This window comes from Notechis scutatus, chromosome 5, assembly GCF_049901735.1.
Source record: "Notechis scutatus isolate UNSWTSFEM ecotype Mainland chromosome 5, rNotScu1.2, whole genome shotgun sequence".
NCBI lineage: Eukaryota > Metazoa > Chordata > Lepidosauria > Squamata > Elapidae > Notechis > Notechis scutatus.
In genome coordinates, this window is record NC_142013.1 from 63032929 (window position 1) to 63053988 (window position 21060).

The following is a 21060-nucleotide window of genomic DNA, read 5'->3' on the forward strand; positions in this document are numbered from 1 at the left end:
CAGGAACGTCTCTTGAGTTTTTCCCCCCTCCTTTGCTGGTACTTTGCTTGTGTGGGGTGACCATTCAAAGGTACAATGGCACTGAAAAAAGTGACTTATGACAATTTTTCACACTTATGACTGTTGCAGCATCCTCACAGTCATGAGAGGCCAGGCAAGGAGATGTGCACCTCGATGTGAGTGATATTGAGTTGGCCACACCCAGCCAATAACATGACCACTAAGCCATGTCCACCCAGTCACATGATCACCAAGCCACACCTACCACCTAAGCCACGCCCACAGAACCAGTTGTTAAAAATTTGAATCCCACCCCTGGGTCCTATGTAAGGCAAGATTAGTGGCACAAGGTTTTTCATAGAAGAAAAACATGCACTATGATGAGGTATTTTCTCTTACAGTAAAGAGTGAAAAGATAAGGTTGGTACTAGCGTTGGCAACAGCACATGACCATAAAATTTGACATTTTGATATAACCACAGCATTCCTCAATGCAGAATTAGAGGGGAAAAATTACATGGTTCAAGCACCAGGGTATGAAAGTAAAAAGTCTAACACAGTATATAAATTGAACAAGGCTATTTATGGGCTGAAGCAGTCAGCTAGGAATTGGAATATCTGTTCAGATATGGCATTGAAGAGTCTTGAGTTCAAGAGTTGCAAGGCTGATGGTTGCATATATACTGGAAAGTTACAAGGTTTTGTGATGAAAACTTAGAGTCTTTACACATCAACTGCAAGCCATTTTACTCTCCACGTGAGTTCTCCTCATTTCTCCTAATAGCTGTGTATGTTCCTCCACAAGCCTGTGTAAACAAGGCATTATGAACTCTTGCTGATCAAATTATGGAGGCTGAAGCCAAACACCCAGGTTCCCTTCCCATCATTTTAGGAGATTTCAATCAAGCAAATTTAAGGAAAGAGCTCCCAAAATATTTCCAGCATGTAAATTGTCCCACCATGGGCAAAAATACTTTAGATCACTGCTACACAACAGTAAAAGATGCTTTTTTTGTCTTTACCACGAGCAGCTGTGGGACACTCTGACCACTGCATGATTCACCTTGTACCTGCCTACAGACAAAGACTTAAAACCATTAAATCAACAATTAAATCAGTGAAGACTTGGTCGGATGAGGCAAAGCTGAAACTCCAGGCCTGCCTTGATTGCACTGATTGGAATGTTTTTGAAGATGCCTCTGCAGACCTAGATGAGCTCACAGATACTGTAACATCATATGTTAGCTTCTGCGAAGACTTATGTGTAGCAACAAGGAACCTGAAAATATATAGTAACAATAAACCTTGGTTCACAGCTAAACTTAAGCAGCTACGTTGTTCCAAAGAGGAAGGCTACAGAAAAGGTAACAGAATGCTATACAACCAGGCCAGAAACATATTAACAAGAGAGATCGGAGTAGCAAAAAGAAGCTACTCTGAAAAGTTAAAGAATCAATTCTCAACAAATGAACCAGCAAACATGTGGAAAACTCTTAAAAACATCACTGAGGAGAGGGCGGAGCTGGTGTTGTGACGATACAGCATGCGATCTTGGAGGTCTGAGATCGCTGCTGATATCTTTGCTCCTGGATGGTCTAAACGGATCTAAACAGTCCCGAAGAGACAGTGAATGTAAAGAGCACGTCCTGTTGATCCCAGGGATATCGCAAAGTCCCTTGTAGATCCAGGAGAAGCTCTTTTTGCCTGCGGCAAAGAGGCAGCCATTAAAGCTGCTGAAGTTGGGACAGCTCCGAAACGGAAGAGGATAGAAAGAAAAAGTGTGCCGGTTTGGTGAGAAGTTTTTCTTTACTTTAAGATTTAAAAGGACACCCTAAGGAAAAGAAAGAATCTGTAAAATTTCAGACAGAAGTAATTAAGCGGCGATTTTAAACAGGAAGTCAAATTAATTTTTTTCTTTTTCTTTTTGCTGGACTCTTTGTATACGATTTTTTACTTTGAACTGGACTGATCTTTTTTTCTATCTTATTTTTCATTTTTGTTTCTTCTCCTTTTTGTCTTTACAATATTTTAGGCTAGAGATCCCCTTTTAGCCTTTTTTAAAAACCCTTTTTCCTTTTTAATTATTATTTTTTTATAATAATCTGTTTGGAAAAGGAGGGGGAAAGTGAAAACAGAGGAAACTTTGTAACACTGCCAACTAGAGGCTTAGAAATATTGTTTCTCTTTTTTTCTCTTTCGACCAGACAAAGCTGAGAAAGAATTCAGACTTCTTTTCAAGGACTCTGAGCCTGTCTGATAAGATAGAGGGAAGAGCATGGGAGAGTGTTATTGCAGGTGCTCTTCTGGGTTTCTATCAGTAGCTGGAGTCTGGTGTTGAAGTAGACAGAAAAAAGATGATAAGATTCTAGAGGAGAGTGCTATAAAAATTAATTTCACTTTGATGATGAAAGAGTTAAACAGTACTTACAGAATGCTAACCTACCCTAGATACCTAAAGAGATTGAAATAATGTTAGAAACCAATATAACGATGATGGAGTTAACTGAAGCACTTAAGCAGCAAAACAATGGAAAGGCACCAGGCCCAGATGGATTTCCGGCGGAATTTTATAAAACACTACAAGAATCGTTGAATCTTCCATTGCTAGAAGTTATGAATGAAGTTATGTCAAAGAAGAAGATACCTAAATCATGGTCAGAAGCTTATACTATACTTGTCCCAAAAGAGGAGGCCAATCCATTACAAATCAAGAATTACAGACCTATTTCCCTACTAAATGCAGATTATAAAATTTTTGCTTCAATATTGGCAGCAAGACTTAAAAAAATACCTAAATAATTTTATTCACTCTGACCAAAATGGATTTCTGCCAAAGAGACAAATTAAAGACAATATGACAGTAATTTTGGACACTTTGGAATACTACGAGGCACACCCGGAAAAACAAATGGCGTTGGTATTATTTGATGCACAGAAGTCATTTGACAATGTGAATTGGCGATTCATGTTATTACAGCTGGAACAGATGAGTTTCGGTAAAAAATTCATCCAAGCAATAGAAGCTATATATCATAAGCAAACAGCAAAGGTAATGATAGAGGGAGAATTAACGGATTCTATTGATATAAGAAAAGGAACAAGACAAGGGTGCCCACTGTCACCTTTGTTGTTTGTGTTAACCTTGGAAGTGCTAAACAGAAATATTAGAGAAGAAAAGGACATAAAAGGGATGAAAATTAAAAAAGAAGAATTTAAATTGAATTTAAATGATCTAGTTTTCATCTTAGAAGACCCACTAGAAACAGCATTAAAATTGATAGAAAAGATAGAGGTATATGGGAAGGTGGCTGGTTTGAAAATAAATAAAGACAAAACAAAGATTTTGACAAAGAATATGTTATCAAGACAAAAGGAAGAACTGGCGGATGTTTTGAAAATCCAGGTCACAAATAAGATCAAATACTTGGGGATACATTTGACAGCAAGATGTAGTACACTAAAACAGAATAACTATATTAAACTTAAGCAGCAGATAGCGCTAGATTTGGTGAAATGGGAAAATTTACAACTGTCATTGATAGGGAGAATATCAACAATCAAGATGAATATACTACCCAGAATTTTATATTTGTTCCAAACAATTCCAATTAGGCTTGGAAAAGATTATTTTGAAGATTTAAATAAAATTGTGTTGAAATATATATGGCAAGATAAGAAAGCAAGAATAAAGTTAAAACTTTTGCAAGATGCTAGAAAAAGAGGAGGATTTGGTTTGCCTAATTGGGAGTTGTACTACCAAGCTACAAATTTGATGTGGGTTAAGGAATTGATAACAATAAGAAATGCTAGATTGTTGACATTAGAAGGACATGATCTGTTGCTGGGGTGGCATGCTTTTTTATGGTATAAAGGAACTAAAACACAGGGGTATTTTAGACAACATTATATACGGGAGTCTCTGTGGTTAACCTGGGAGAAGACTAAAAGGCAATGTTATTTGAAAATTCCAGTCTGGCTATCGACTATTGAAGCATTTTCTTATCCTATAATATACAAATAGGAACAAGCAGTTATATATGGTGAAATATTGAATGAAAAGGGTGAACTTAAATCTATGCAAAAATTAGAGGAACAAGGAATAAAGATGAATTGGTTTTCATATGTGCAAATACATTCAAGGTATGACAAAGATTCTAAAACAAAAGGTTTCTATGATAAACTGACTGACTTAGATAAGATTTTGACAGGTACTGATGAAAAGGTGATTAAAAAATTGTCTGGATATCTATTGGAAATTAAGCTAGAAGAACAAGTCAAAGAAACAATGATTGCTTGGGGGAAGAATTTTGGATATGGGATTGATCTAGAGAAATGGCAAAAATTGTAGTCTCAAAATTATAAAATGACAATGTCAACAGCATATAAAGAAAATTTGTATAAGATGTTTTAACAGGTGGCATCTTCCCCCGACAAGAATAGCAAGAATGTTCAAGAACAAATCTGAAAAATGTTGGAAATGTCATCAGATACCTGGCTCATACTACCATATGTGGTGCACTTGTGCGGATGCCAAAAAATATTGGACTAAAATCCACATGTGGTTGGAAAAAATGACAAAAAAGCATATAGACTTGAAACCAGAAATATTTTTATTGGGAATTTTACCTGAAATATATCGTAAAGAATTGAAATACCTGATTGTAAATGTATTAACAGCGGCTAGGATTGTACTTGCCAAAAACTGGAAAAATGAAAAAATACCATTACAGGAGGAAATCATTAAGAAAATATTGGAATGTGCTGAAATGTGTAGATTGACATTTGAAATCAGAGAACAAGATGATAAACAATTTTATAAAATTTGGGATCTATTCTATCAATGGTTAGACAATAAAACATGGTAGTGAAACATGTTGATTCTTAGAAAATAATAAATATATAAAGATGTATTCTTTTCTTATTATACCTACAAAATGATTGTAGGATAGATTTGAGATGATAATATGAACTGTCATAAAACAAATTCAGTAAAATATGGATTATTTCATAAAACATGAATGAATAAAAGTATAGTCAAATGATTGATTAATAATGATATTAATGTATTTAATATTTGATTGAAAATATGAGAATATATACAATGTAATTGTAATTGAAGACTACGAAATGGAAGCACAAAACAATTTGTAAACCAACCGACAAACTGTATGTATATATATGGAACAATTTGTAAACCAACCGACAAACTGTATGTATATATATGGAAGATGGCTTGATGTTTTTATGTTTTGTTTGTCTATGTTTGTCTTAAAAACCAATAAAATTTAAAAAAAAATCACTGGCGTCAGCAAACCTCCTTCCGAGGCAGAAGGACATCAACAACTAGCAGATGACCTAAATGTGTTTTACTGCAGGTTTGAAAAGAAACTACAGCCACCTATCTCCACAACCCACATCTGAAACACACCAACAACAGCCAAGCCTCCTACAACTGGCCCCAATCCATTGGGCTCCCAACCTCTGATGATCACAGAAAAAGAAGTGCAAGATCTATTACACAGACAGAAGATAGGAAAAACACCAGGGCCAGACAAGATAACTCCTTCTTGATTAAAAGTCTGTGCTGACCAATTGGCCCCCATCTTCATCTGATCACTAGAGATGTGCTATGTTTCTTCCTGCTTCAAACGTTCTACCATCATCCCAGTGCCAAAGAAGCCTTCCATCAAAGAACTGAATGACTACAGACCAGTTGCTCTAACATCTGTAGTCATGAAAAATCTTTGAAAGGCTTGTGCTGTCCCACCTGAAAACCATCATGGATCCGCTGTTAGATCCCATGCAATTTGCATACAGAGCAAATAGATCAACAGATGATGCTGTTAACATGGCTCTGCATTACATCCTACAACACCTTGAATCTCCAAATACCTATGCAAGGGTCCTCTTTGTAGACTTCAGTTCAGCATTCAATACCATCATTCCAGACACTCTTCTAAGTAAATTAAACCAACTAGCGGTACCTGAACACACTTGTAAATGGATCATAAGTTTCCTAACAGACAGGAAGCAGCAGGTGAAGCTAGGCGGAATCACATCCAATACCTGTACAATCAGCACAAGGGCACCCCAAGGCTGTGTGCTATCTCCACTTCTCTTCTCCCTATATGCCAATGACTGCATCTCAAATGATCCATCTGTTAAAATACTGGTTTGCTGACGACACAACAGTGATTAGTCTCATTCAAGACAACAATGAATCTGCATACAGACAGGAGGTTATACAACTTGCTGCGTGGTGTAACCGGAATCTGGAACTGAACACACTCAAAACCACCACTACAAATGGTAATAGGCTTTAGGAGAAACCCTCACATACTGCCACCTCTTACAATGCTAGACAACACAGTATCAACAATAGAGATCTTCAAATTTCTAGGTTCTACTATATCACATGACCTAAAATGGACACCTAACACCAAAAACATCATCAAAAAAGCACAACAAAGAATGTTCTTTCTGCGCCAACTCAGAAAGCTCAAACTGTCCAAGGAGCTGCTGATCCAGTTCTACAGAGGAATTATTGAGTCTATCATCTGCACCTCTATAGCTGTCTGGTTTGGTTCTGCAACCCAACAGGACAGACACAGACTTCAGAGGATAATTAGGACTGCAGAAAAAACTATCACTACCCACCTGCCTTCAATTGAGGACCTGTATACTGCACGAGTCAAAAAGAGGGCTGTGAAAATATTTACAGACCCATCACATCCCGAACATAAACTGTTTCAACTCCTTCCCTCAAAACAACGCTATAGAGCACTGCACACCAGAACAACTAGACACAAGAACAGTTTTCCCCCCGAAAGCCATCACTCTGCTAAACAAATAATTCCCTCAACACCGTTCAATTATTTACAAAGGGTATACTACTATTACTGTTAATCTTCTCACCACTCCTTATCACTCATCCCCTCCCACTTGACTGTTTCCTAGTATGATTTGATTGTTGATTGTACGCTATGACTATCATTAAGTGTTGTACGTTTTGATTCTTGATTCTTAATGAATGTACCTTTTCTTTATGTATACTGAGGGTATTTATACCAAGACAAATTCTTTGTGTGTCCAATCAGACTTGGCCAATAAAGTATAAAGTATAAAGTAAAAAAGTGAGGATTGTCAATTATTAGCATTTTGGCTGATCTTTGTTTCATTGCAAAAGATGTGTAAAAGAATTTGCTGATCAGTTAGAGAAGAAGTTAGAATTGAAAAAATTGGATGAAATACAAAACTATCTAGAGATATAAAAAAACTGAGAAAGGTGATTATGTTCTCAGTCAAAGAAGGAAAATTGAACAGCTGTTGGAGAGATATAACATGAAGGATTGTAATTCTGCTACAAAACCTATGAGCACAGGTGTTCATAACAATTTGGGTGAGGACAAAAGTGAAGCCTGTGATTAAGAGATATATCAGTCAGCAATAGGGAGCCTGTTATATCTGTCACAGTGGCCCAGACCAGACATTGCTTATGCAGTAAACATCTTAAGTTGCTTTACTGCTGTACCAATGCAATTGCATTGGATGGGTATAAAAAAGATTCTCAGGTATTTGAAGGGAACTGTGAATTTGGATCTTCATATGCAGATCTCCGAAGAATTAAAGTTGAAATTAAATTAAAGAATTAAATGTTGACAGTGGTTATGCCAATGATATAAAAACCAGAAAGTCCAATTCTGCGATTGTGACTTTAATTGGTTTGAAGTCCAGAATACAACAACTGTAGCCATTTCTACTGTGGAGGCAGAATTTATTGCTCTATCTGAACTTTGTTCAGATGTAACTTGGTATGTAGAGCTGTTAAAGGATTTAAACATAAAGATAAATGAAACAGTGTTTGGAGATAATGCTGCTTGTATTAAAATGGCAACAGGTGACAGAGTAAAAAATAGAAGCAAGCATGTAAATATTTTAATGTAAGAGAAGCCATCAAATGTAAATTAATTACCTTGCTTCACTGTTCTTCAGAGGACAATCTGGCAGATATAATGACCAAGCCATTGGGTGGAGGAGTGCACCATGGGAAGAATATTAAGTTATTTGGTTTTATATCTATTCCAGTCAAAAAGGGAGGAATGTCAGTGTATTCATGAACTACATGGCAACAAGTCAGCCATTGGGGACTGTTTGGTGACTGAGACAGCTTGGAGCCTGGGTGTGGCTTAGCTTAACTGTTCTGTGTATAAAAGAGTTCATTTTATCTTTGCCTGAGAGTTCTAGTGCTTTTTCTTGTACTTGCTATTTCTTCTCTCTATCACATTGCAAAAGCTACATGGGTATTGTATACATGCATCATGTTTTATATTATTGTTTTTAAAGAAGTTTCGTTTGTATAATGAATCCTGCTGAATTATTTGTGCTTGCTGGATTGCTACAAACTGTGACATTTTGTACTATTTATTATGCACAGGATGTAGTACTAAAATGAATAAGGCATTTTGGATACTGATCTCTGAGTCCTGTGAAATAAAATGTATTTATTCACTGCCAATATAAGGGATTGTTTTGAATATAAAGTGGAAAACAATTTATCAGCAATAACCTCAAAATTATAATATATTGCTTCAGAATTAAAGTTTTATTAGTCTACAATTGATGCAGCAATTTACTTACTTGATTAACAGTGGAGGCAGGTTCTTTCCCAAATCTGGAATTCTGAAGGACTGATTGTTAAAATGTAAAACAAAATTAAGCTCATTATATAATAAAATTTGTGCTAACTATGAAATTATAGTATACTGTTGGTGGATCAATTGCCTTTGCTGATGAAAAAGTGCCCTGATTTCCTCAAATCTTTTATAAGACACTAATATTTTGGAATATTCTTTTATGAATATTCACTACCTGGTGGCTGTATTTAGAGATACAGTACACTTACAGGTGTAGAATGTATGAATTCATATCAAATACAACACATTCTTTAAACCAAAGGATTTTGAAGTTGTCCTTCAGACCCTTAATATTTACCCAAATCTTACAGATATCACTACAGGGCTCCTGATATGTGAGCATTTATTCTGTCACAAACTATTTGTTGTTCTCTGTTGGGATTCCATGATCTAGAATGGTTTGTATGTGAATACATGAGTTTTTGTTGAGTCTGCTTCCTATTTGTTGTTCTGTCTCTGAGTCATTTGATTAGCAATTTGTAAGTATGAATGTGTTAATCATATTTTAATTTATATAATACTAGCTGATAACCCGGCATTACCCGGGTATTTATTTATCCCAATCCTGTATTAGACAGGAAAAGGAATGAATTATATCTATACTGTCAAATCAAAGTAACTTTATTTACAGGGTTTTAAAAGTATAAGTAGAGTATACAAATTATAAAGGAAGCTCTAGATGTAACAGCTCTATCTCTCCTGTAGTGTAGTCAGGCGTTGTCTCTGAATGTCTAGATATAGGAGCTCTATCTCTCTTACCCTATAGTCGGGACTCAAGCTGTTGTACTGTCTCTGAAGTTCTAGATGTAGTAAGTCTATCTCTCTTATCCTTTAATTGGGCCTCACACTGTTGTACTGTCTCTGAAGTTCCAGATGTAGCAGCTCTCTCACATAGTATCCACAAGTCTTCTATTCCTCTCCTCTGGAGTTTCTTGTCTATGCTGGTGTTTTATTTTTGTAGCCTTTGATCGCATTTGGCCAATCGCCTGATGTTTCCTTGAGGCATCTTGGGCCTGGGCCTGTTACCTCAACCACTGTGGTTAGAATTAAAGACCTAATTGCTCTGGCCAACAGCCTTGGAAAAATTCTACAGGGAATAGCCTTTGAGGTGATTATCTGCATTAGCAGGCACCTCCCCCGTCAATTGCCCTCTTTGCTTGAAGCAGAGGAAGCCCCCTTGCTTTTTTGTAAGAACCAATCCCCCTTACCAGAGGGAGCCCTCTTGTGGAATACTGTGAAGCCATTACCATGGCAACTCTACTGTGCTGTACAGTAGAAGTCATCACATGCACACACACCTCAAGGAGTGATAGGGGTGTCTTACCCCCACAGTATTTTTTTTTTCAGAAGGTAAGTCATCTGTCTACCATGTTTGGTTGAAATTGCTCAAGGCGTTCCAGAGTTATGCTGGAACATGAACACACACACACATGCACACATCCATTTTTATATATTTATAAGATATTAAACTTTAAAATAGGCTGAACTGCCTTTCCATAGGTAATATATGAAATGTTATGGCCTTATTTTAGGTTTTCCTCCTAAATGTGTGAATGCTTGTTTTATGTACTAACATACATGCATGCAGTGTTTGTTGTGTGTGTGTATATACTCAAGATCATGTTTATAAATCCTCTGATTCAGATACAGAGTTATTAAATGTCTTTCTTTACATTACTTTTCTATATCCAAAACAAACTAAAAAAATGTGCTCAATTCTTTCCTTTTTTTTTTAGATGGGCTTAATGCTGACAATATCAGACAGGCTTCAGAACAGTTGAACATCCGGTGGATTGAGTTCTGTCAATTACTGAGTGAAAGACTGGCATGGTTGGAGTATCAAAATAACATCATTGCCTTCTACTCTCAGCTGCAGCAATTGGAGCATACAGTAATTACTGTTGAAAATTGGATCAAAGCACAGCTCTTACCAGCAGCAGATCCTGATGCAGTGAAAATACAGTTAGATAGGTGCAAGGTTAGAAATTCTGTCCTAATCTGTGTGGTATTCTGTTGTCATAATTTATTCAGGTCCTTGTTATTCATAAAAACATCTATGATATTCAGTTGTGTTGATAATCTTATAAAAGGGAGAAAAAGATATACAAGCTTGTTCACATATGAAACTACCAAGATACAAATGTTTGAAGAATGTGTTGATCGTTGCCAGGAGCTATATATGCTACACATGAGTAACTGAAGCACATTTGAAAGTACTAGGTGGGAATTAAGCTATAGTATAGTAGTTTGCAGGGAATACATGGAAACATTTTGTTGTACATGCAAAATCAAATGAAAGGCAAAAAGAAAAATTGTGGTTATGAAATTTCTTATGGTATTTAAATTGTCATTAATTAAGTAGAATGTTTTAATATATCTCAATTTCTATTCACTGGACAGTAGTAGCAAAAGGACTTAAATAATTATAGATTATAGATTAACAAAGTTGGAAGGGACATTGTAGGTCATCTAGTCCAACTCCCACCCCCACCCAAGCAGACCCTACACCATTTTTGATAGATGGCAGTCCAGTCCCTTCTTTTCCCCCCCAATTTATTTGCATATTTTCTCTTTACATACAATAAGTGCATAGTGAACAGCATACTGTCTGGGTCAATTTACTTACATAATACTTTTTCAGTTCCTAGTTTCTACCTTTATTATCCAACCATTGATAGAACAAGTCACAAGTTTGAAAATATTCTGTGTCTTTTTCTTTTATCTTCAGTGTTAGTCTATCCATTCTGCAGAGTCTAACTAGAGGGAGAATCATACTGGACTTAATTCTTACAAAGAAAAAGTGATAGAGGGAGTTGAAACTGCAGGAACCTTGGGTGAGAGTGACCATGTCATACTATAATGCAATATAACACAAACATAAGCAATAGAACACAATGATACCAGATTCCTAGAAGACTCTCTAAAAGAGCTGATTTTTAACAAACTTAAGAGAAAACTTGGGAAAGATTCCTTGAATGAAAATCCTAAAGGAGAAAACTCAAGAATTTTGGAAAACTCTGAAAAATATGATCATAAAAGAGCCAGTCCAGCGCAATACCACTGAAAATGAAAAATAAGAAATCCAAGAAGAAACCAGCATGGCTGCACAAAGATCACTGACAAATTGAAAGACAAAAAGAACAAGTACAAAAAATGGAAAGAGGGACACATAATTAAGGCAGAATATCAGCAGGTAGCCAGAATCTGCAAAAACGAAGTCAGGAAAGCAAAGGCTCAGAATGAAAAAAACAAAAGTCAAGGTAATAAAAAAAAGTTTCTTCCAACATATAAATAATAAGCAAAAAATAATAATCAAGGAAACCATCAGTCCATTAAAGAGAGAAGACAGCGACGAAGTAACAGGCAGCAGAGAGAAAGCAGAGCTGCTTAACTCTTTGCATCAGTCCAACAATAGTCCAACCTACCAAAAACAGGTTTTTGGCGACACCAACCCTTTAGCCAGTAGTTCACCTACCGGATGTTGACCTTTTGTTGGCAGTACAGATGAAAAAACTACTTGTGTACCTAACTCCTTAACTTTCTTGCCTAGCTGCTCATAATCACTCAATATCATTTTCAATCCTTTTTTGTGTCATTTGTCCCTACATATAGTAGTAGAAAAGGGTAATAATCTGTGGGCCTAATTATTTTGGTTAGATTCTCAGCCATAGCCTTGATTTTTGCTCCAGGGAGACAACATATCTCCCTTGATTGTATGTTTGGTCTGCAGATGGCTGGTTCTTTTCCTTTGAGAATAGAATCTACTATCATTAACACTCTCTTTCCTTTTTAAGGGGTGCAGTCTGGGTGCTTTTCTGTTTATCCCAGGTGAGTTTATTGATGTGACATTTTTAGGGATATTGTATGATGTCTCTTTTCTAAGTTGTTTGCATGTTTTCTTTGAGGGGGAGGTTGTGGGTCTGACTATTTTCAACTAGGGGGAGAAATTGGTTGCTCAGTTTTAATGGGTCTGGTTCTGATTGGGTTAGATTGGACAGCAGAGGTTTATTAATATTTAATAGTAAGTAAACAATGATAAAGTACAGTGATTATAACACTTGACCAGCCTCACATAGCTCCCAAGGTCACTCATCATATTAGTTCATATATCTGCAATGCTTTGATGATAGTGGTTATGATAATGAAGATGATTTTCATCTTTTATTGCAAAAATAAAATTTAAGAACACCTTGTAAAAATATTTTAAATTTTTTAAACTTTTTTTTAAAAAAGCAGTAACAATATACAATTAGGAACCAAGATAGTTTGGTTTTCTAAGTCATTTTCAACTCCTAGGTACTATATCAGGATAGGTTTTTTATATGTCAATCACTCCGACCTGTTTTTTAAAGTTTCCCAATGCTTTGGTGATTATAAATCAGCCAATTCACCTTGCTGTTGGTCATCTTCACTTTTCTTCTATGTTTCCCAGCATTAGAGCTTTTTCTAAAGAACTGGATCTTTGTATAATATGTCTAAAGGATGATGATTTGAGCCTTTGCCTTGAAATTTCATTTGAATTGTTCAGTGATCCACCAGTTTGTTTTATTGTTCTCAATATTCTTAGATGTCTCATTCAACATCAAAGTTCAAAGTCATCAGTACTTTTCCTATTCCACTTCTTTAAACTTCAACTTTTGCTTCCACAGAATATCACAGGGAATTCCATGGCTTGCACAATTCTGAATTTTGTATGTATAGAATGTGTTTTTCAAATCTTCCACAGCTATTCTACCAAGTACTAGTTTCTAGTGTTACCTCTTCAACTACTGGTTTCTTTACTGTTGAAAAGTAAAAAATAGAAGCTATCCACACTCTGTCTAATTCTGAATGGTGTGTCTCTTTGTGTGTTTGTGTATGCAGCTACTTGTACAATACAGACAATACAAGCATGTTGGACAAATCTCTCCCACCAGACCAGTCCAAGGTATTCAGAACTTGCTGTGGCAACCAATCTCAAATACAATCCTTACATGAGTACATTAAACTGATTACAATATAAATTTTACAAGAAAGAAAACATTACAATGAATTTCACATTACAATGAATTTCCATCCTCCCCCCCATAATCTTTCTAACTGTCTTCTGGGGATTGAAAAGATTTTTTAGTCTTTTACTGGTCCATCTCAGGGTCCTTTCCTTCATGTCTCTGGGTGGCATAGGCTTGGCCTGGTGGTATGGGTGGTCAGTCAGGCTTGGAAAGGTCTGCCCCACTCTGGTTGCTGTAATGACTTTCAGTGGAGGCTGGATCCAAACCCAATTACTGGCTCCAATGGATGGAATGTCTCTAGGGGGCAGCATCTTGTTTCCACGTGGGGCAAGGCTGAAAGACAAAGAACAAGGGTCCCCTCCCCACTTTGCTGGTAATTCTACCAGGAAAGGCATTGTAAAAGGATTAGAGATTGGGGGGGGGGGGTAGATAGCTTGCAGGCAGGGTTTGAGGAGGGAAAACACTTCCGTATTGCAGTTACTAAACAGATAAATCAATTTCAACAAAAATGGAGACACAACAGATGATAAAGGAAAATCTGGATTCACATGCTTCAGGAAAAAGATCAGGTAAAATCATTTAAACACACAGTAAATGCAAAGATGAAACTTTTCTTGTAAATGAACTTAGAACATTTGCTAATAAACTTGGGTTTTTCTTAAAAGCACAGAGAGGATAGGAAATTGAACTCTGTTCTTCATCCAGTCTAGTTGGCCAGACCAAACTAGGCGAAAACATTTTCTTTTCCTTTCAGTGCTTCCAACTCTTCTAACAATTTAAAATTCACATCTGAAGGGATCAGAGACACTTAACAGTTGCAATTACCTCAAGGACACAAAGACACACACACATACACATGCACACGCACACAAAACAAGGACAAAGAGAGGAAAACAAAATTCTGAGGTTTACACACACACTGATCATTCCCACAATAAATCTCAGTTAAATTGGGGAAGGCACAAATATTAAGGAACAAAGTACATGGTTACATAGAAGACAGAGAAAGAGACAGACAGACAAACAAACAAACAAACCCCCACGTGATCCTGTTTTATATTGCCTTTTTCTTTTAAGTACCTTGGTTTAGCCAAATTGGTCTTCCTGTGTCATCCCTCAGCAAAGCCCTTTTTTAAACATATCCTTTTAGATTTTCTTTCTTTTTTCTTTTTCTTTTTTCCATACCAGCTAAGATTGGCACCTACCATTCATCCCAAGCCTCCAATAACTCCCACGGTGGTTCCATTCAGGACCCTCGAACTACCACTTCCCATGTTTCCCCTTCAGATGTGGGGTTTCACACTTTGGCTTAGTTGGGTCAGTTGGCTATCAGTTTGCAGATAAAAGGGCGTCTGGGGGAGACTTTGGTTTCCTTTACAAAGTATGTGCACTTTCTTCAGAAGGAACTCTCAGGCCACGGTTTTCAGACTGGGGGAAAAACAGTCTGTGAGGACTTATTATCCCTGCAAAAGACAGTCCAGGTGAACTTTCTGCCCCCTGCAAACAAGTACTGGCACTCCTATTCCAGCTCAGGTTCTTAGATTTGGGAGAGCTCAAATCCAGGAGGACTTGCTGCCCTTCTGCAGGCAAATACTGGCACTCCTATTACTTCACAACTTCCTAATTACCTAAATTCACAATTACCTAAAATCCTGGGGTTTGCTTTTGGGGGATACACTGGACCAAAAAAACCAAAAATTTTCTTCCCTCTCTTCAGTCATAATCCGCTTGGCTTTTCCCTCTTATATACAGAAGGTCCCACATTCTGATTGCTCCCCACCTTGCTTTTCCTGTCCTGTCAGTCATGGCTGTGGAGCTAGCAACAAGTCGGAGTGCAGCTAGAGGCCAAACAGGGAAATGAGATCCAGCTGCTGTCCAAGGGTGAAGCCATGCACAGACGCACACACACTCTTCCTCCTTTCCTAACAAAAGGTCCTATGCTCTGGCAAAACCTCCATGCTGTCCAGACTCTTGGTCTTTCTGAGGATAGGAAATGCACAGAGGAAGCAAGATCCAGTTGTGTTTTGGAGAAGGGCCCTCTCACTCACACACACGCAGGCATACACACATTTCCCATGCTTTAAATTTAGAATTTAGAGGTACCCACCTTCCTTCCAAGCAGCCTTTGAGCTCAATACTCAAAACCCCTTTAAAACCTTTTTTCCAAATGATCAAGGTCCAGGAAAACTCACCTACAGACTTAATGGGTGTGCTTGCTGGCAAGGGAATCTTACCTGGTCCTGGTCCTTTGGTTGAGTTAGCTTGGAGTCCCATCTGCTGGGTGCCAAATTGTTGAAAGAAATATCTTTCTGTTCAGTTCCAAGTGGGGAAAAAGACACTGGACACATGGAGGCTGTTTGGAAAGATGGTTTAATGGTGGACAGGACCACATGCCTTGGAGCTCCAAAGTGAAAAGGATGATCACATGCTTCAAGATGTTGGGTGAAGGAAAATAAGGGCCAAGATGCTGAGAGACCCTTAGTTATATACCCTCTGTTGGGCCCCACCTTAGTGTTTCCTGTTCCTGTGTAAGAAATGTATCCCATTGGCTGTCAGACTCCCAGGGGTGGGGGTCTTAGGTAACTTTGTAGGCTTTGTCTGGACCACATGGCTTCACCTGAGTGCTGGTTGATGCAATCTTTCCAGACCAGTGGTGAGATGGGTAGAGGCCTTTGTTATGTAGAATACTCTGGCCCAGGCCTTAATGGCCCACCCATTAACAAAGGTGGGGGTGAGCTGCCTCTGAGGTGAGTTTCTGCTTCTGAGTTTCTACTTCTCTTTTAGGGGAAATATTCTGCCTTTTTAAATATATCCTAAAGTATTTCATTTTGCTAGGAGAGGCTAACTTCCCACACCACAAAATAATATTTTCTGCATTGAAGCTGGTTCCAAAGAAACAGCTAGCCCAAGTATGAAAAGATGCCAAAGCTGTAATTTCAAATATAAGCACTACCTCATGCAATAAACTAATGTACAGCACAGCTGCAGTTATAACTAAATATTGTGGATACAAAATCAATAAACAAACAGTACACTACAAAATGGAAGATCAAACTGGAAAATAAGATCCACCTGCTCAGATCAGATGCAAGTTAGAACAGATGAAAGAAAAGAAGCTGAAGAATAAGACTAAGAAAAATCATCTAGATACAAGAAGAAGTACTGGAAACAATGAAGCAACAAATAACAGCTATAGCCAAGAAGATACAAAGCCCAAATTGCACACTACTAGTAGAATCTCCAATCTCAATCAAAACAAAAACATTTGTACCAATCCATAAGTGGAGAGAATGCAGTGCACAAGTCAAGATTTGACAAAGAAAACACAATGCAGTTCTGGGCAAAACTATGGAACAACACAAAAAATACAACAAAAATGCAGCTTCAATAAAGGAGGTAGTTAACAATAAAATGGTTGAAATTAAAGAATTTATAATAACAGCAGAAATTGTGGAAAAAAGAACAAAAAAATCAAGAATTGGTCAGCACCAGGTGGAGATGAACTTCATGGTTGAAATATCTGACTGGTCTGCTCTTAATCATTGTCAAGCAGTTTAGCAATACACTGCAAGGAGATGAAATTGAAGATTGGTTAAATCTGGCAAAATGTACCTGATAATGAAAGATCCAACAAAACTAGCAGCACCAGGCAACTCAAGCAACTTACTAACAATGTTCAGTTCTCTCTTATGCTTATGCAGTCAAACAGCATCTGGTTGAAAAAAAAAGTAAACAAGTATGATTTGAGCAGAAAGGAAACCTATGATTTCAGGGTTCTCTATTTCTTTTTTTATTCCAATCCCCCATCGTTTACTTATTTACTTCTATACAGCATTTACATTAATTTGTCATCCAACTCTAGTGGACTGTCAGCATACAAAACTAAAAAACTATTTTTAAAAAACCCTTAAAACATTTATTTATTCATTCATTTATTTGATTGATTGGATAAAAAAACCAATTTATTCTTACTACGTTTCTGAATTTACATTGAATTTAATTGCATATGTAATGTATGCACTGTATAATACTAATGCCTAACAATATCCACTAGTTTTACTAAACATAAACTTGCTGTTTATTGAGTTACACTTCAGCATTCAATCTGTTATTTCCATTTCATGGAATAGTACATTATATAGATATATAGAACTAGAACTTAGGAGAAATTTCCTGATGGTTAGAACGATTAATTAGTAGAACAACTTGCCTCCTGAAGTTGCGGGTGCTCCAACACTGGAAGTTATTCAGAAGAGATTGAACAATCATTTGTCTAAAATGGTATAGGGTTTCCTACCTGAGCAGGAGGTTTGATTAGAAGACATCCAAGGTTCCTTCCAACTCTGTTATTCTGTTATAAATAATACATACATACATTAACATGGGTATATATCCAGTCCATTACCTATCATTCATGAATTCTGATAATTCATGTAAGAATAGCATTCCAATTATAGAGGAACACTTCAGTTATCTAATGAAAGAATTGTATGGATTTTGAAGCCCAATATACAAGCATATATGCAGTTTTGCAACTGATTAGTATTAGAAGTTAATATAAGTAATTCTTTTATACCTGTATAAAACAAAAATTGAGTACGGTATTCCTATTAAATAAAAGTCATACAGATTTATGATTGAAATGGCAGCTTAAATAGCAGTTCATAAACACAATTTATTTCACCATTATTATATACTGACATTCCTTTTAAAAACCACTTTTTGGCAGGATGAAGTGGTCCACTTTTCAAGCATTCAACCTCGGATAGAAAAACTGAAGGTACAAGGCAAAGCACTAAAAGAGAACCAACAGTGTCCAGTGTTTTTGGAAGCAGATCTTGTTGCCTTTAGTAATCATTTCGCTCAAGTAAACAATGATTTGAAAGCAAGAGAAAAACAGCTACAAACAAGTAAGTGCTGATACTAATTATTGTCAATAAATAGCTCAGAACCAAAACTAGTTTGGAAGGTCATATCTATATATAGCAATATAACAAAAAGTCAATGGTCCTACAGCTAATCATAACTTTTACTCATTTTTTTTATCCTTCTTCTGTACAAGTGAAATATATGCAAAACAAAATGTAAATTTTGTTTATTGGGAATCGATTTGGGCTTTGATTCAAAAATGCTGATTGTATATCATCTATGGAAATTGGTGATCAAATGTAATGTTAGTGAATGTTTATTGTAAAGAATAATCCAGCATAAAACTTACTTTACCTCAAAATGCCAGTAATTAGAGTCACCTAAAGGTATAAGTGCAATTACTGGTGGAGTTTTTGCTTTATATCTGAAATTTGCACAGAATTATCAGAGGCTGTAATTCTGATAGTCAATACACATTTTTCACATTTTAGTATGTCACATGCTTTCTACAAGCAAGTCAAAAAATTCTTTTAATTCTTTTAATAACTCTTTCTAAATCCTATATAATCCTCATAGGCATTCTTAGAAATTAAAAAAAAATGGCTGCCAACGTCGGTGTCATGTAAAGATAAATGTTGGATAAAAATAAACTTGAATTTCTATATAATGAAACGTTTTGCTTTTCAAGCAAAAAGGCAAAGTTAAAAAGGAAATGGAACTTATAACACATAGACTGAATTTGATAGTACAGGAAGAAATGGCACAAAAAGTTAAAAGGACGAAAGCATGTGAATAAACTGGGGAGCATGCGAATAAGCCGGAGAGATGGCAAGCAAATAAATTAAGAAAAGAAAAGGAGAAGAGAATAATACACCAATTGCAAGAAGACAAAGGGAATATATGTCATAGAACAGAAGAGAAAAAAAATATTCAAGATTTTTTTAGGAATTTATACAGTCAGAAAAATATAACAGAAAAGAATGTTAAAGTATATTTGGATAAGAAAAAAAAGCAAAATTGAAGAGATAAAAAGAACGATGTTAAATGAAAAATTACGATGATGAAAATGGCAGAGGCGGGAAAAAAATTATAGGCCTATTTCTTTATTGAATACTGATTATAAAATATTTCCATCCATAATGGCGGAAAGGCAAAAAAAATGTTAAGTTGATACATCCAGATCAAAACGGATTTCTGCCAAAGAGACAGATGAAAAATAATTTCAGCATGATTATAAATATACTGGAATATTATGAAATACATTCTGGAAGACAATTAGCATTAATGTTTCTAGATGCACAAAAGACTTTCAATAATTTGAATTGGCAGTTTATTACAAAACAATTAGAAATTATGAATTTTGGGGGGGAAATTTATAAGAATGGTACAAACAATATATTGACAAAAGTAATAATAAATCGAGAGTTAACTGATTCAAATATCAAAGGGAGTAAGGCAAGGATATCCGCTATCAGCATTGTTGTTTATCCTGACTTTAGAAGTGTTACTTGGACACATTACAGGGGAACAAGAAATAAAAGGTTTCAAAATTAAAAAAGAGGAATATAAAGTCCAAGCTTTTGCAGACGATTTGGTAATTGTGCTTGAGGAACCGTTAGAATTGGGACCCAAATTAATTTGGAAAGTAGAAGAATTTGGAAAAGTGGCTTGGAAAAGGTCTTAAAATAAATTTAAAAAAGACAAAGATTATAACAAAAAATCTTACTAAGAAACAGAACAAAGAACTGGAAGAAAAATTGGAAATGCAAATTGTTAAAAAAGTTAAATATTTAGGAATTTGGCTTACATCGAAAAGTATATCTATTAAAGAAGATAATTATACAAAATTGTTAATGAAAATTAAGATGGATTTGGATAATTGGAAGAATTTACAATTCTCACTTATAGGACGAATTGCTACAATAAAAATGAACATATTGTCAAAAATTCTGTTTCTGTTCCAAGTGACACCATTAAAGTTAGGGTTAGGGTTAGGAAAGAAATGTTTTGAAGATTTAAACAAATTAATATCAAAGTTTATTTGGCTGGGGGGGAAAAAACGTGAATAAAGTTAAAATTGTTACAGGGTAGCCGAAAGAGAGGGGTTTTTGCTCTGCCAGATTGGGAACTATATTACATAGCAGCAGCCCTTACATGGATCAAAGATTGGGTAATGTTGAAAAATAAAAGAATATTGACAATTGAAGGACACAACTTACAATTAGGATAGCACACATTTTTATGGAATGGGAAAAACATCAAATATATTCCACACAAATGGCAAAAGTAATAATAAACATCAAATGAGAAATGCATTGCTATTAATTTGGGAAAAGATTAAAACAAATCATTATGACAAAATTCCGATCTGGTTATCAACTATGGAAGCATCAATATACCCAAATGTGTTAAATCTTGATAAGATACTAAAATATAAGGACACCTTAATGAGCAATTAGATAAGATTCTACAAGGTCCAGAGGAGAAATTGATTAAAAAATTACATA

General features: G+C 36.0%; 1 protein-coding gene across 7 annotated transcripts in view; it reads left to right on the forward strand.

Annotated features, from left to right (window-relative positions):
• The window catches only part of DMD (dystrophin), a 1185061-nt gene that overhangs the window by 314742 nt on the left and 849259 nt on the right, over positions 1-21060 (forward strand). For all 7 annotated transcript variants that reach the window (XM_087966867.1, XM_087966866.1, XM_087966869.1 and 4 more), the window contains exons 19-20: positions 10430-10671; positions 18414-18594. In XM_087966867.1, coding sequence (XP_087822993.1) covers positions 10430-10671; positions 18414-18594 — 423 coding nt within the window. The remainder of the gene's footprint in view (positions 1-10429; positions 10672-18413; positions 18595-21060) is intronic.